Here is a 13698-nt window from a genome sequence, read left to right on the forward strand (position 1 = left end):
GGGATTTCATTTGCAGTTTTTTTTTGGTATGCTGAGGATTTACATTTCCTAACTTATACTTGACATCAAATCTAATATCTGCACAAGATGATAATCATATATGCTCAGAGATTGTAAAAACAATAGATTAATGCAATATAATGGATTCCTGAAGACCAGGGTTACTCTAAACATGACATTTTGTGTTACTGATTTAGACTTGCTCTGTATATTTTTCAGATGTTCTTTTTAAATACCATACACTGCAGTAAATCATGCTTACTATAGGCTTACTGGTGCTTGGAACTTCTGAGATTGAATTGCCAGTCGTCAGGCAGTCAGAAATCTGTAAGTAATGGAATGTTTAATATAAGTAATTTGGCGATTATTCTCTTAAACAAGGCATTCCTTTCCTCCCCATGCCAGGACCCCAAGTTTTCCTCATTCCTATACAGTGCCAGTGATGCGTCAGTGGACGCGCCCACTTGGACACGGACCCAACTCTCCAGTATTTATTAAGGTGTAACGGGTTTACGCACAGACTCTAACGAGGATACTCGAACACAAACGATACTCCAACCCCAGTAATAACATAGGGATGGAGTTTGGAATTTCATTAAGACGTATCACTCAGTGAGACATTTGTAAAACAGTGAGGGTTACCATAGAGGTAGCCTAACTCTTTTATGCTGCTTTAACTCTGAAAGTTTTCGTTTGGGTGATTTCGATTCCGAGACGGTTGGCGGGACATAGACAAGCGACTGGGAGGTATGTCGACTAGAAGGCTTTCATGGGTGTTGGATAACGCATAAGAAAATGGATAGCAATCGCAAAATATCAAGATGCATTTTTTTCTGATAATTCAGACTGACCTTAACACTACTTATTAAATAGTTATATGTATATAGAACATACATCACGAACGTATATGTTAACAGTAGTTTCATAACTCAAGTACTGTATAATGTGGCAAATTCTTTTAAAACAAAACATATTTTAATTATGCCTACAGTTCAATTCTGTTGTCATTGTGTTTTAGCTTTTGAGTTTTACTACTGTTGCCTTCAGTTTATCTGACCATAGACCTTTAAGGCCAAAGTTAGACTGAAGAGACTGTGTTGTCTGCAATTTTGTGGGTTGGAGGTCCGTTTGTACTGAAGAAAATATTGTGTTTAAGGGTCACATAGGTTTACTTTGAGGCCCGGAAGAAGCAGATAAGCAGGATCTAGTCATGATTTATCAATTTAACACTGTGTGTGTGTGTGTGTGTGTGTGTGTGTGTGTGTGTGTGTGTGCGCACGCTTTTGTGTGTGTGAAGGGTGTGGGCACTCCATCTACCCTCTTTTTCATGTCGGCTCACTAATGATGATACTCTTCCAGGATAAGGACCCAGCTGTAATTAAATCTAACTTTTCAAACAACTGGAGGAACTGTGACCAGGACACTAACAAAAGCACATTTGGGGTAAAAAACAAGTGCAGGGACATTTGCAGTACCAGGTGAGAAGCCACGATGTAAAAACATAATGGGCTACTAATGACAACAATATCTCTTTTGCACATCTGCATGTTGTATTGTACCTCGATAATTAAACACATTGTGTTAACATGTTATCAACGTGAGTAATTACAGGGCGACTACAGAAGTACAAGAGCAACTTAATGCAATTTACATTTTAACGGACAAAACAAATAACACATGTTGAAGGAGTGCATCTTATTTATTTTTCTCTCTTACAGAGGTAGTAGCGCTGCAGTAATGGAAGAATCATCGGAAGAATATGACAATTACACCTATGATTATCTGGAGTATGGAGACTTGGAAAAAGAAAAAGGTGGATACTCTCAGAAGGAGGCTATGCACATCCTATCAGTTATCATATACAGTATTTCCTTCGTGCTCGGTGTCACTGGAAATGGAATAGTCATATGGGTCACGGCATTTAAAAGCAAACGGACAGTGAACAGTATATGGTTGCTGAACATGGCTATCGCAGATTTTGTGTTTGTGCTCTTTTTGCCCTTCTCCATCGATTATGTTCTTCGAGACTTCCACTGGTCCTTTGGGCTGGTCATGTGTAAACTCAACTCGTTTGTGTCTGTGATGAACATGTACGCCAGTGTGCTCTTCCTCATGATTCTCAGTCTAGACAGGTATGTCTCATTGGTCCACCTTAGCTGGTCTCAGAGGTGTCGCACTATACGGCGAGCCTGGATCGTGTGTGGCTGTGTGTGGGGGGTGTCTGCTCTACTGAGCCACCCTACTCTGATATTCCGTGACACTATGCACATATATGGCAGGGTGGTGTGCTTCAACAACTTCGATGTCCAGGATGGACATACAGCTGCTGTGAGACATATCACGCTGGTGGCAGTTCGTACAGCAGTGGGCTTCTTACTGCCCTTCAGTGCCATCTGCGTGACTGGAATTCTCCTGGGAATCAAAGTCCACCAGTCTGAAGATTCTGTACGCCTCTCCAGCTTCTCTAAAACAGTTTCCGCTGTCATTCTGGCCTTCTTTTTTTGCTGGGCACCGTTCCATACTTTTAGTTTAATGGAGCTTTCCATGCACTCTTCAATGTTTCTACATACTGTTCTGAAGACAGGCTTTCCTCTTGCTACTAGCTTAGCCTTTTTCAACAGCTGTGTCAACCCTCTCCTCTACATGTTGGTGGGCAAGAAGGTTCGCCAGCTCCTGAAGCGCTCGTGTCTGGACATCACAAAGAGTTATCTGCGGGAGCTCAGCCAGTCCATCTCTGCAACTGAGTCGGTGACTGTGGCAGACGTCGGTCCTTCAGACATCCCTCCACCAGAGGAGCCCACAGAATCATCAACTGTATGATTATAATGCAGTACATCCTAAACTCACAGTTACCTGTAAACAGAAATCAACAAGAGCTGCTATTTTACCTTTGAGAGCCAGCCTGACCATTATTTTACCAGATGTGACTTATTTTATATTCTACTTCAGTGTAACATTTCTGCTTGTTGTTTCAGTTGGCTATTTCCAAGCAAGCAATTACTCAAAGTGCCAACTTCTGTTGACTGTAAATTGCCCTCAGTGGAAAACCTGAGTAAAGTCTTGCACTAAAAGTATAACTTGCACAGGAAAAAAGAGGTAACTTTAATGGTTTAAAAAAATAATCTGATCCTAATTACCCCAAAAACAAACAGGAAAGGGGGCCAACCATCCCCACAGCCTCTGGAACAGGAATTATTAGAAGCAGATCTACCATTTTCATAAACACTTTGTATTTAGATTTCGATCTTTAAACAAATCCAAGTTGGGAATTTGCAAATCTCCGTAGGCCTTTTCTTTCCCTTAGGAATATATTACATTGAAAAGGTATGTTTTCCTTTCTAAGCTAATTTCCTGTTACAGTGTTCTCTGTTATTATACACTATAAAAAATGCTGGGTTAAAAACATCCCAATGTGGGTAAATATTGGACAGAACACATGTTGGGTTAGTTTGACCCAGCCAGTTGGGTCACAAACAACCTATTGTTTTCTTTAAAAGAGAAAGGTTGGGTTGTTGATGCTATGATCCACCGGGTCAGACCAGAAGACTGGAGGCGTGACTTAGTAGGGGTGTGGTTTTTAGATAGTTATTTTTGGCCACCTGTGAGGGCAAATGTCATTCCGATTAATCTGTTCTGTTTTCTTGTCATCACCTGTTAAGGTTGAGCATTGACACTTTTCAAATCAAATCCAATTTTATGAGTCACATGCACAGAATACAACAGTTGTAGACCTTACCGTCAAAGGCTTACTTACAAGCCCTTAACTGACAGTGCAGTTCAAGAAATAGAGTTGAGAAAATATTTACTAAATAAAATAAAATAATTAAAAGTAACACAATAAAATAACAATAACAAGGCTATATACAGGGGGTACCGGTACCGAGTCAATGTGCAGGGGTAGAGGTTAGTTGAGGTAATTTGTACAAGTAGGTATAGTGGCTATGCATAGATAATAAACAGAGAGTAGCAGCAGTGTTAAACAAAGGGGGGGTCAATGTAAATAGTCTGGGTGGCCATTTGATTAATAGTTCAGCAGTCTTATGGCTTGGAGGTATAAGCTGTTAAGGAGCCTTTTGGACCTAGACTGGGCGCCCGGTACCGCTTGCCATGCGGTAACAGAGAGAACAGTCTATGACTTGGGTGACGGAGTCTTTAACAATTTTTTGGGCCTTCCTCTGACACCTCCCAGTATATAGGTTCAGGATGGCAGGAAGCTTTGCCCCAGTCATGTATAGGGCCATACGCACTACCCTCTTTAGCACCTTACGGTTGGATGCCGAACAGTTACCATACCAGCCGGTGATGCAACCGGTCAAGATGCTCTCGATGGTGCAGCTGTAGAAAGTTCTGAGGATCTGGGGACCCATGCCTAATCTTTTCAGTCTCCTGAGGGGGAAAGGTGTTGTCATGCCATCTTCACGACTGTCTTGGTGTGTTTGGACCATGATAGTTTGCTGGTGATGTGGACCCCAAGAAACTTGAAACTCTCGACTCGCTCCACTACAGCCACATATATGTGAATGGGGGCGAGTTCTGCCCTCCTTTTCCTGTAGTCCACGATCAGCTCCTTTGTCTTGCTCACGTTGAGGGAGAGGTTGTTGTCCTGGCACCACACTGCCAGGTCTCTGACATCCTCCCTATAGGCTGTCTCATCATTGTCGGTGATCAGGCCTACTGTTGTGTCGTCAGCAAACTTAATGATGGTGTTAGAGTCATGCTTGACCACGCAGTCGTGGGTGAACAGGGAGTACAGGAGGGGAATAAGCACGCACTCCTGAGGGGCCCAAGTATTGAGGATCAGAGTGGCAGATGTGTTGTTGCCTACCCTTATCATCTGGGGGTGGCCTGTCAGGACATCCAGGATCCATCTGCAGAGGGAGGTGTTTAGTCCCAGAGTCCTTAGTTTAGTGATGAGCTTTGTGGGCACTATGGTGTTGAACGCTGAGATGTAGTCATTGAACAGCATTCTCACATAGGTTTTCCTTTTGTCCAGGTGGGAAAGGGCAGTGTGGAGTGCAATTGAGATTGCACAATCTGTGGATCTGTTGGGGCGGTATGTGAATTGGAGTGGGTCTAGGATTTCTGGGATGATGTGGTTGATGTGAGCCATGACCGGCCTTTCAAATCACTTCATGTCTACCAACGTGAGTGCTACGGGGCGGTAGTTAATTAGGCAGGTTACCTTCGCTTTCTGGGATACAGGGACTATTCACTTCCATGCTGGGTTGACTCAGCAGATGTGTTTTTAATTTAATCCGTAGGTTATTTTCAAGAGGCATGGCTTTCATGAGAGTAAATGTCATTCCTGTTCATCATGTTATATTTGGTAAACTTATAATATAGACATTCCTTTAATATTTTTTGAATATGAAATTAATAACAGTATTTAACTATCCCAACATTGGGATATGCATCAGCGCTTGAACAACTTAATTTATTAAGCTACAAAAGTGTCACTACTCAACCTGAAGATATACAATAAAACAGAACAGATTAACCAGAATTTAAAAAAAATAGTATTTTAATTTTATTTAACTTTTATTTAACCAGGTAGGCTAGTTGAGAACAAGTTCTCATTTACAACATATACTCTCGTGGGTGGCCAAAAATAGCTATATAAAATCCACGCCCCTACTAAGCCACGCTTCCAGTTTTCTGATCTGACCCTGGTTTTTAACCCAGCATTTTTTCGAGTGTATGGCTGGTGTAGACAAGAGCCAAATTCTATTTGGCCTTTATTTCCTTCTCAAATTATAATAAGTCTATAAATGAATCACCTATGTTTACATTACATTTTCAAATAGTATTCACATTGCTTTCACTGTGTGGGAATTTGCAATCTATGAGGGAAATTTGAAATGCAATTTATTTGTTAATTCTAATATATTTGAGTCAAAGGAATACACAATAAATCCAATCCCTTATCTTTATTGGTAGTGTGCTTAAATATTTATTGCATCTGTTATAAGGAAGCAGTGCCAGAAGTGCTGCTATATAGAGTGGTGCTCAATCTCCAGGGAACTAACAGGATAATGCCTGTAACCTCATTAAGGTTAGAGTACACTGAGGATGGAATAAACATACCACATGCATAGTTGATCAAAGAAGAATACACAAGAAGACGTGAACATCTAATACACATTCAATTATAGCTAGAGAGTGTGTTGCCACTCTCCACTCTCAAATATGTGGATTTCCAATATATCACTTAATCCTAACTGCTGTCTTCCTGAAGTTCAGTCCTGTTGTTTTCAATGTAAATGTTATTGGTAAACAAACCCAGATGAGTTGAGATTGGTTGGGTAATGTGGTCCACATCTGGAACCATGGCCTGAGGAAACATCAACTGTATCATTGTTGTATTAATCACCCCATGTCTTCTGCCAATATCTTGACACAACACTTGGAATAGTGGGCTATTGACATTTGATTCAGATTAATTGATTAGGCAAATGAGGGGTGTTGTTGAAAAATAATCTGGAATGAATGAAACCAGATTGTGATTTTTGGACACCTAATTGGGGATTTAAACTGAATAGAGATAGGAATGCAAAGCCATTTTATAGTCAATTGCATCTCAGGGAAGCAAATCCAGGTGCATGTCATGGATGGAAATTAATTGCTCAGCCAGGGAGAATGTCTGAAGTTCTCACATCACATGCAAATAAATCAGTAGACTAGTTTACTACTAATTACAGATTTATAAAAGACTAGTAGTTCAGCTACTACTAATTTACAGATTGGGAAATACTCATATAATTTATTTGTATTTATTTATTTTTATTGAACCTTTATTTCATTCTGCAAGTCAGTTAAGAACAAATTCTTATTTACAATGATGGCCTGCCACAAGGCAAAAGGCCTCCTGTGTGGACGTGGGCTGGGATTAAAAATAAATGTAATTAAAATATAGGACAAAACACACATCAGGACAAGAGAGACAACACTACATAATGAGAGACCTAAAACAACAACATAGCATGGTAGCAACACATGGCAACACAACACACAACACGTAGCAACACAACATGACAACAACATGGTAGCAACAATGTTTTTTGTTGAGAGGCTGTCTTCACTTTTTTAGGTACTGAATGCATCCCCATAGAGATATGGTAATGTATGACCAGATTGCAACATTATTAGGCTAGATTAGGGTGATGCTTTCAAGACAACTGGGAATTTGGAAAAGAACGAGGTCAAAGCATGACGTCGGTTTTTTTCAGGTTGGAAAGTCGGGGCTCTAGAAATATGCCCGCGTTTCCAACTTGGAATTTCTTGTTGGATGACCGTTCAAAACGATTTTTCCAAATCGGAGCACTTTTTTTCCCGAGTTCCCAGTTGTCTTGAACGCACTGAAGTCGGAGAATTCCGAGTTCCCAGTTGTTTTGAACGCGACATATATTACGGGAATTACCTAATCGTGTCGCATTTGAATAGAGAAAGTGCGCAGTCAGTGGTGTCCATTGGGGTACTGCCGATGCTAGTGGCAAGGTAAGGACTTGCAATAACTGCTCTCGTGTTTACATTTTAAATGTATAAGAGGAGTGTGATATTTGAAGGTGTTTTGAAATCCATCATGTCTAGTTTAGGTCAAAGCACCATGAAGTGCGACGGTTGTAAAAATAGATAGCTAACGTTAGCGTTTAGTATAGATGGGTCATGGCCATAGTAAAATAAAGGATCAGTGTTGTCAGGGATAGCAGTTATGCATTTGCAAGCTGTTGTTTTCTTATCACAAATATGCAACTGCTATGTAGCTTTACAAATAAATATGCGAATGATTACCTTATAGCTAATGTTAGCTAGCCATTTACACAGCTAACGTTAATCTTTTTATTCCTGTCTAATCTAAGCAGAGACGAGTTAATGCCAAATGCATCATTTGCGTAATTAGCGTATGTCTGAACACACAAGCAATCTTTATACACAAATATCAGGTGATGCTGCTTGCTAATATGGAAGTGATTGCACTTTCTAAATGGCAAGTAAAGTTGATGAAATGACATTTTTAGTTGGCTATTTTACCTGTACATATTTTCGTTTTCAGCATGTTGCGTCTACCTGCGGTGAGTCGCGCTCTCGGAGTCGCTCACTCTACAGGGAGCGTGGCAATCACAAAAAATGGTAGGCCTCATAAATTTACCAACAGTATTAATAATATCATGATATGCTATTATACATGAAGGAATAAGAGGTGAACAATTCGTATGGCACAGGTGCCCATGTTGTCCTTGTTACTTTATTCTGCTCACGGATTATCTGCAGGATAACAGAATTGTCTGGAATGGTGATATCCGATCTGCTCAGTTTAGTGCAGGTGGTTTGTTAAAATTGCATTTTATTGTGATAGTGCACTACATAATTCATTAGTTCAATTTGAAATTGGGATAATAAAGTCTATGCCATTGTGTGAAATACAAAGAGTAAGATGGAGGGTGGTTTTTGATACAAGGGTGTAGACTGTTTAATAAAACATTTTAAAAAATGTGTTTATAGTTCACAACGCAGCTACAGCAGCAGCCAGTAACCTGGTGGAGGTATTTGTGGATGGGAAGCCACTCATGGTGGAACCAGGAACCACAGTGCTGCAGGTAGTGGGGGCTCTAATCACTGATATTTGACAAATACTTGACTCTAGATTATAATGTCTTGTCAGATGTTTATACAGAGTAACTGCTTTGGCAATTACTTTAGACTTTATTGATATCTTGTTTTAGGCATGTGAAAAGGTGGGAGTGCAGATTCCTCGCTTCTGTTACCATGAGCGCCTGTCAGTTGCAGGGAACTGTCGGATGTGTCTCGTGGAGATTGAGAAAGCTCCAAAGGTATGTTCTTATGGGTGATTGAAGCTTTTAAATTGGCTGGCGTGTACTTGTACCCTTGTTTATGGTGTACACTCTTATTCTAATATCAACACAAGCACATCTCTTTACAGCCAGTGGCAGCATGTGCCATGCCAGTCATGAAGGGTTGGAACATTTTAACTGACTCTGACAAAACAAGGAAGGCTAGGTAGGAAGAATCACCTGCAAACACATCATCCCTTTGCATTACCTCTTATTTGGTAATCATCACCAGTACTATAGCATTTCTTTTTTTTAACCCTCTTCTGGTAGAGAGGGTGTGATGGAGTTCCTGTTGGCCAATCACCCTTTAGACTGCCCAATCTGTGACCAGGGGGGAGAATGTGACCTTCAGGTAAAAAAATATGTCATCATTGTTTCCTAGAACTTCTAAATCTCCTCTTGAAGAGGATAGTAATGATGATGATTCAACAAGTGGAAGGAACTGGTAATGAGGTTTTTGGACTTTTGGACTTGTAAAAGTAACATGTTTTTGCCATTGTGTGCTGACTGCAGGACCAGTCCATGCAGTTTGGCAGTGACCGGAGCCGCTTCTTGGAGAGCAAGAGAGCTGTGGAGGACAAGAACATTGGTCCCCTCATCAAGACCATCATGACCCGCTGTATCCAGTGCACCCGATGTGTCCGGTGAGTCAGACTAGTAATCACGGTCCACCTTGGAAGGATTAATTATACTAATAATTACAAATCATTTCAAAAGGGGACCGCTATCTATGTGCTAAATAATGTTTTCCATCTTTGCAGCTTTGCCAGTGAGATTGCAGGTGTGGAGGATCTGGGAACCACTGGAAGGGGCAATGACTTGCAAATTGGCACTTATGTGGAGAAGATGTTCATGTCGGAGCTGTCTGGGAATGTAATTGACATATGCCCTGTGGGAGCACTGACTTCCAAGCCGTATGCCTTCACTTCCCGACCCTGGGAGACCAGGTATGTGCATTACAGTATGTTGTTTTGAATACAATACAAGCCAGCTCTTGAAATGGTGGTACATAGACCTTGTTGGTTATCAACAAACCTTTCTCTCCTCACAGGAAGACTGAATCCATTGACGTGCTGGATGCGGTGGGCAGCAACATCGTAGTGAGCACACGGGGTGGTGAGGTCATGAGGATTCTGCCCCGTCTCCACGAGGACATCAATGAGGAGTGGATCTCAGATAAGACCAGGTAAGCTGAGGACCAGCTCATGTCAAATCCACACTGCTTTGCCTTGTCTGTCTGAATTAACAGTGAACTCATTCTCTCCCTCGATGGCAGGTTTGCCTACGATGGGCTGAAGCGGCAGCGCCTCACTCAGCCCATGGTGAAGGATGCGTCTGGACAGCTGGTGGCCACTTCCTGGGAGGATGTGTTGACTAGAGTGGCTGGGGTGGTATGTGATATTTGTGGCATATTGAACATTTCTGTTTACAGTCGGACCTTCCTCCATGGTATGTGGGCGGGGCACAATTGGCCCGGCGTCGTCTGGGTTTGGCCGGTGTAGGCCGTCATTGTAAATAAGAATTTGTTCTTAACTGACATGCCTAGTTAAATAAAAGTTCAATTAAAAACCATTTTTTAAATGTTTATAGACAACGAGAGAACAGTTTTTCCACAGTGTCTCATGACCTGAGATGTAGCATGATCTGTTGTGATTCATGCATTTCCATGTTGATGTTGTTGTGTTTGTGTGCAAGTCTTTTTAATGGTGTGTAGACATGAGTAGCCTATTACATCAGTGTTTACTTTTGCAGTTGCAAGGAGCCCAAGGCACCAGTGTAGCGGCCATTGTAGGAGGGATGGTGGATGCAGAGGCTCTAATCGCCCTGAAAGACATGCTGAACCGCTTGAATAGTGACAGCCTATGTACTGAGGAGATCTTCCCCATGGCTGGGGCTGGGTAAGGCAAGGCTGAGCCTGAGGGGAATACAGTGGTACAGAGCTAGTTAAGATAAGACCTCAGTGGAACGTTCCTGATTTGGGTTCTATTTACTATAGTTCTGACCTGCGCTCAAACTACCTACTGAATTCCCGCATCGCTGGCATTGAAGAGGCTGATTTGCTGCTCCTAGTTGGCACCAACCCACGCTATGAGGCACCACTTTTCAACGCACGCATCAGGAAAAGGTATAGCTGGGATGGGATTTAAGTGCTGACAAAAATCACTGGCATCTCAATTAGCATGTAAACTGTCAGAGCTGTGTGCAGCATCCAGCTCCTGATTTACGCACTCTCTTTAAGTGGAAACTATAAATCTGAAACATGTTTACACCATTGAGATGACTGGTATGCATGCTTCATGTTGTACCCTGGGTAGTTGGCTTCATAACGAGCTGCAGGTAGCCTTGGTGGGGCAGGAGGTGGACTTGACCTACACATACGATCACCTTGGGGAGTCTGCTAAGGTCCTGCAGGAAATAGCTTCTGGGACCCACCCCTTCTCTAAGGTAGGCATGTATTATTTACAGGTCTCTCATGGTCGGCCACTAAGTGCTGTCATTGAGAATTTGCTACATCAACAGTTATTTAAAATCTCGTTCCCAGGTTCTTGCCAAGGCAAAGCGTCCTGTTGTGGTGTTGGGCAGTGGTTCCCTGCAGAGAGAGGATGGGGGCGCAATACACGCAGCAGTGTCTACCATTGCTCAGAATGCCCGTGTCAGCAGTGGAGTGGAGGAAAGCTGGAAGGTTCTCAATGTGCTTCACAGGTAATAACTACTACTGTACTTGATCTCACATTTAGATTGATGTAGAATTTGTTTTTATTCGTTTTCACAGCAAATTCCCTATTTTTTTTTTGTTGTCTGTTTCTTACTACAGGGTGGCCAGTCAAGTAGCTGCGTTGGATCTTGGGTACAAGCCAGGCGTGGAGGCCATCAGGAAGAATCCGCCCAAAGTCCTGTTCCTCCTTGGGGCCGATGCTGGCTGCATCACCCGCCAAGACCTGGCAAAGGACAGCTTCATCATTTATCAGGGTCAGCAAAGCTCCTCCACAACAGAGACATAACACCAATTTTAGGTGTAAAGAATTTCAACAATAATATCCATGATCTTTAAGTGAGTCTTGCACCAGACTGAATGTCGTTTTTGTTCCATAACTCTACACAGGGCACCATGGAGACGCTGGGGCGACGATGGCTGACATCATTCTCCCTGGAGCAGCGTACACAGAGAAATGTAGCACCTATGTGAACACTGAGGGGCGCGCCCAACAGACTAGGCTGGCTGTGACTGCTCCAGGCATGGCCAGGGAGGACTGGAAGATCATCCGCGCCATATCTGAGGTAAACTACTGGTTCACCGCACTTATCAGTCAGTGAATGTGTTCAGTAGCAATTTCATGACGTAACTGTGTTGGCGTTTTTCTATAGCTTGCTGGACTGACACTGCCCTATGAGACCATGGATGAGGTGCGTGACAGATTGGCGGAGGTTTCACCCAGCCTGGTGCGCTATGATGACGTGGAGGAGGCTAACTATTTTAAGCAGGCAAATGAACTGGCCAAGGTCAGTTGTAACACTATATATAGTACACCCACACAAATGCCTCTGTCTTCCCTGGAACTCCCTAAAGAATATTGTTAGTGCTCTTCTTAGGAAGTAGGAAAAATATTTGGCCTGAGGAAAACCTCTCCTATGAACATGTTATTTTTACATTTTTAAACACACTCGTGCCTCGTGTCTGCTCCCTATGGTTAATTAGGTTGTAAACTAATGGTCTCTGTCTTCTCCCTCAGGCTGTGAATCAGACCATCCTCACAGAGCCTCTGGTTCCTCCACAGCTCACTGTTCGAGACTTTTACATGACAGGTGAGACAGGCCTACTGACTCTGTCTTTTCTTTACCACTGTATGTGAATGTTGTGTTAAAATCTCTCACTTCTCCACAGATCCTATCAGCAGAGCCTCCCAGACAATGGCTAAGTGTGTGAAGGCTGTAACAGAAGGAGCCCAAGCTATAGAGGAACCATCCATATGCTGAAGCTCTGTTTTCAGGGTCATTCCTCTCTAAATGTAACATGTCTATCCAACTCTCACATACTTGCAGAAATAACCATTAGGCCTACATATATCCATAGACATATCCATAGATATGTACAGTGTCATTGTAATAGATGCCTGTTCAACTCTCACACACCTATAGAAATCATTTGCACACCTACAAAAATATACAAATGTATGTCATGAAGTCAATGCAATAGATGCAGTACCTCATACAATTCTCACTTTAACAACAGCTGTGGCACATCCATAGAAACATATTTATTATGCAGTAAAGTTATTGTAATAGATGCCTATTCCATTCCTAACTATAGACACAACTTCCTACACGCACAACTTCCTATGCTATAGTATACACACAACTTCCTCATACCCTTAATGACCAAATGCAGTACAAGCACCTTTCAGTCTTCCAGCTGACAATGGCATAGATCATTTATTTCCTCTATGTATATTACCTTACCACTGTGAATTGTGTATAGATTGTATTTTCCCCAATGATTGAGAATACGCTGCTTTGTAGATAATGTATACAAGAGTACGTGTAATAAATCTATTTTTCTTCATTTAGTAGTCAATGGTAAAGCACAAACTCTTCTTAATTTTTGGAGATGGAGCCTGAATAGAGCCATTGGTCAGCACAATCTTATCACATTGGAATGTCTTATGTACCACTGTAGCACAGTTTATATCGGTGATCACAAATATTTTTATTACACTGTTGAAATAGATTAAATGTACTTAATTGTAACCTTCATGAAATACTTCTTTATAATCACACACCCACAAATGCATGTATTGTAATGGCCAAATTGAGCTGGTGAGAATGCCACAAGTGCATTGCGAACCAATAA

General features: G+C 41.9%; 2 protein-coding genes across 2 annotated transcripts; both read left to right on the forward strand.

Annotated features, from left to right (window-relative positions):
- Positions 1 to 438: 438 nt before the first annotated feature.
- On the forward strand, positions 439 to 5930 carry LOC110520145 (chemerin-like receptor 2). Its single transcript, XM_021597247.3, has 3 exons — positions 439 to 747; positions 1360 to 1478; positions 1719 to 5930. The coding sequence occupies exon 3, from the start codon at positions 1738 to 1740 to the stop codon at positions 2818 to 2820; it is 1083 nt and encodes a 360-aa protein (XP_021452922.1). The 5' UTR covers positions 439 to 747; positions 1360 to 1478; positions 1719 to 1737; the 3' UTR covers positions 2821 to 5930.
- Positions 5931 to 7280: 1350 nt separating this feature from the next.
- LOC110520148 (NADH-ubiquinone oxidoreductase 75 kDa subunit, mitochondrial) lies at positions 7281 to 13595 on the forward strand. Its single transcript, XM_021597253.3, has 19 exons — positions 7281 to 7494; positions 8051 to 8127; positions 8500 to 8594; positions 8721 to 8828; positions 8939 to 9015; positions 9120 to 9201; positions 9363 to 9493; positions 9611 to 9796; positions 9901 to 10035; positions 10126 to 10240; positions 10602 to 10747; positions 10846 to 10974; positions 11165 to 11294; positions 11392 to 11552; positions 11665 to 11819; positions 11953 to 12128; positions 12216 to 12350; positions 12581 to 12653; positions 12733 to 13595. The coding sequence occupies exons 1-19, from the start codon at positions 7286 to 7288 to the stop codon at positions 12822 to 12824; spliced, it is 2412 nt and encodes an 803-aa protein (XP_021452928.3). The 5' UTR covers positions 7281 to 7285; the 3' UTR covers positions 12825 to 13595.
- The last annotated feature ends 103 nt before the right edge of the window (positions 13596 to 13698 follow it).

This window comes from Oncorhynchus mykiss, chromosome 3, assembly GCF_057628025.1.
Source record: "Oncorhynchus mykiss isolate SJ-2025 chromosome 3, ASM5762802v1, whole genome shotgun sequence".
Lineage (NCBI taxonomy): Eukaryota > Metazoa > Chordata > Actinopteri > Salmoniformes > Salmonidae > Oncorhynchus > Oncorhynchus mykiss.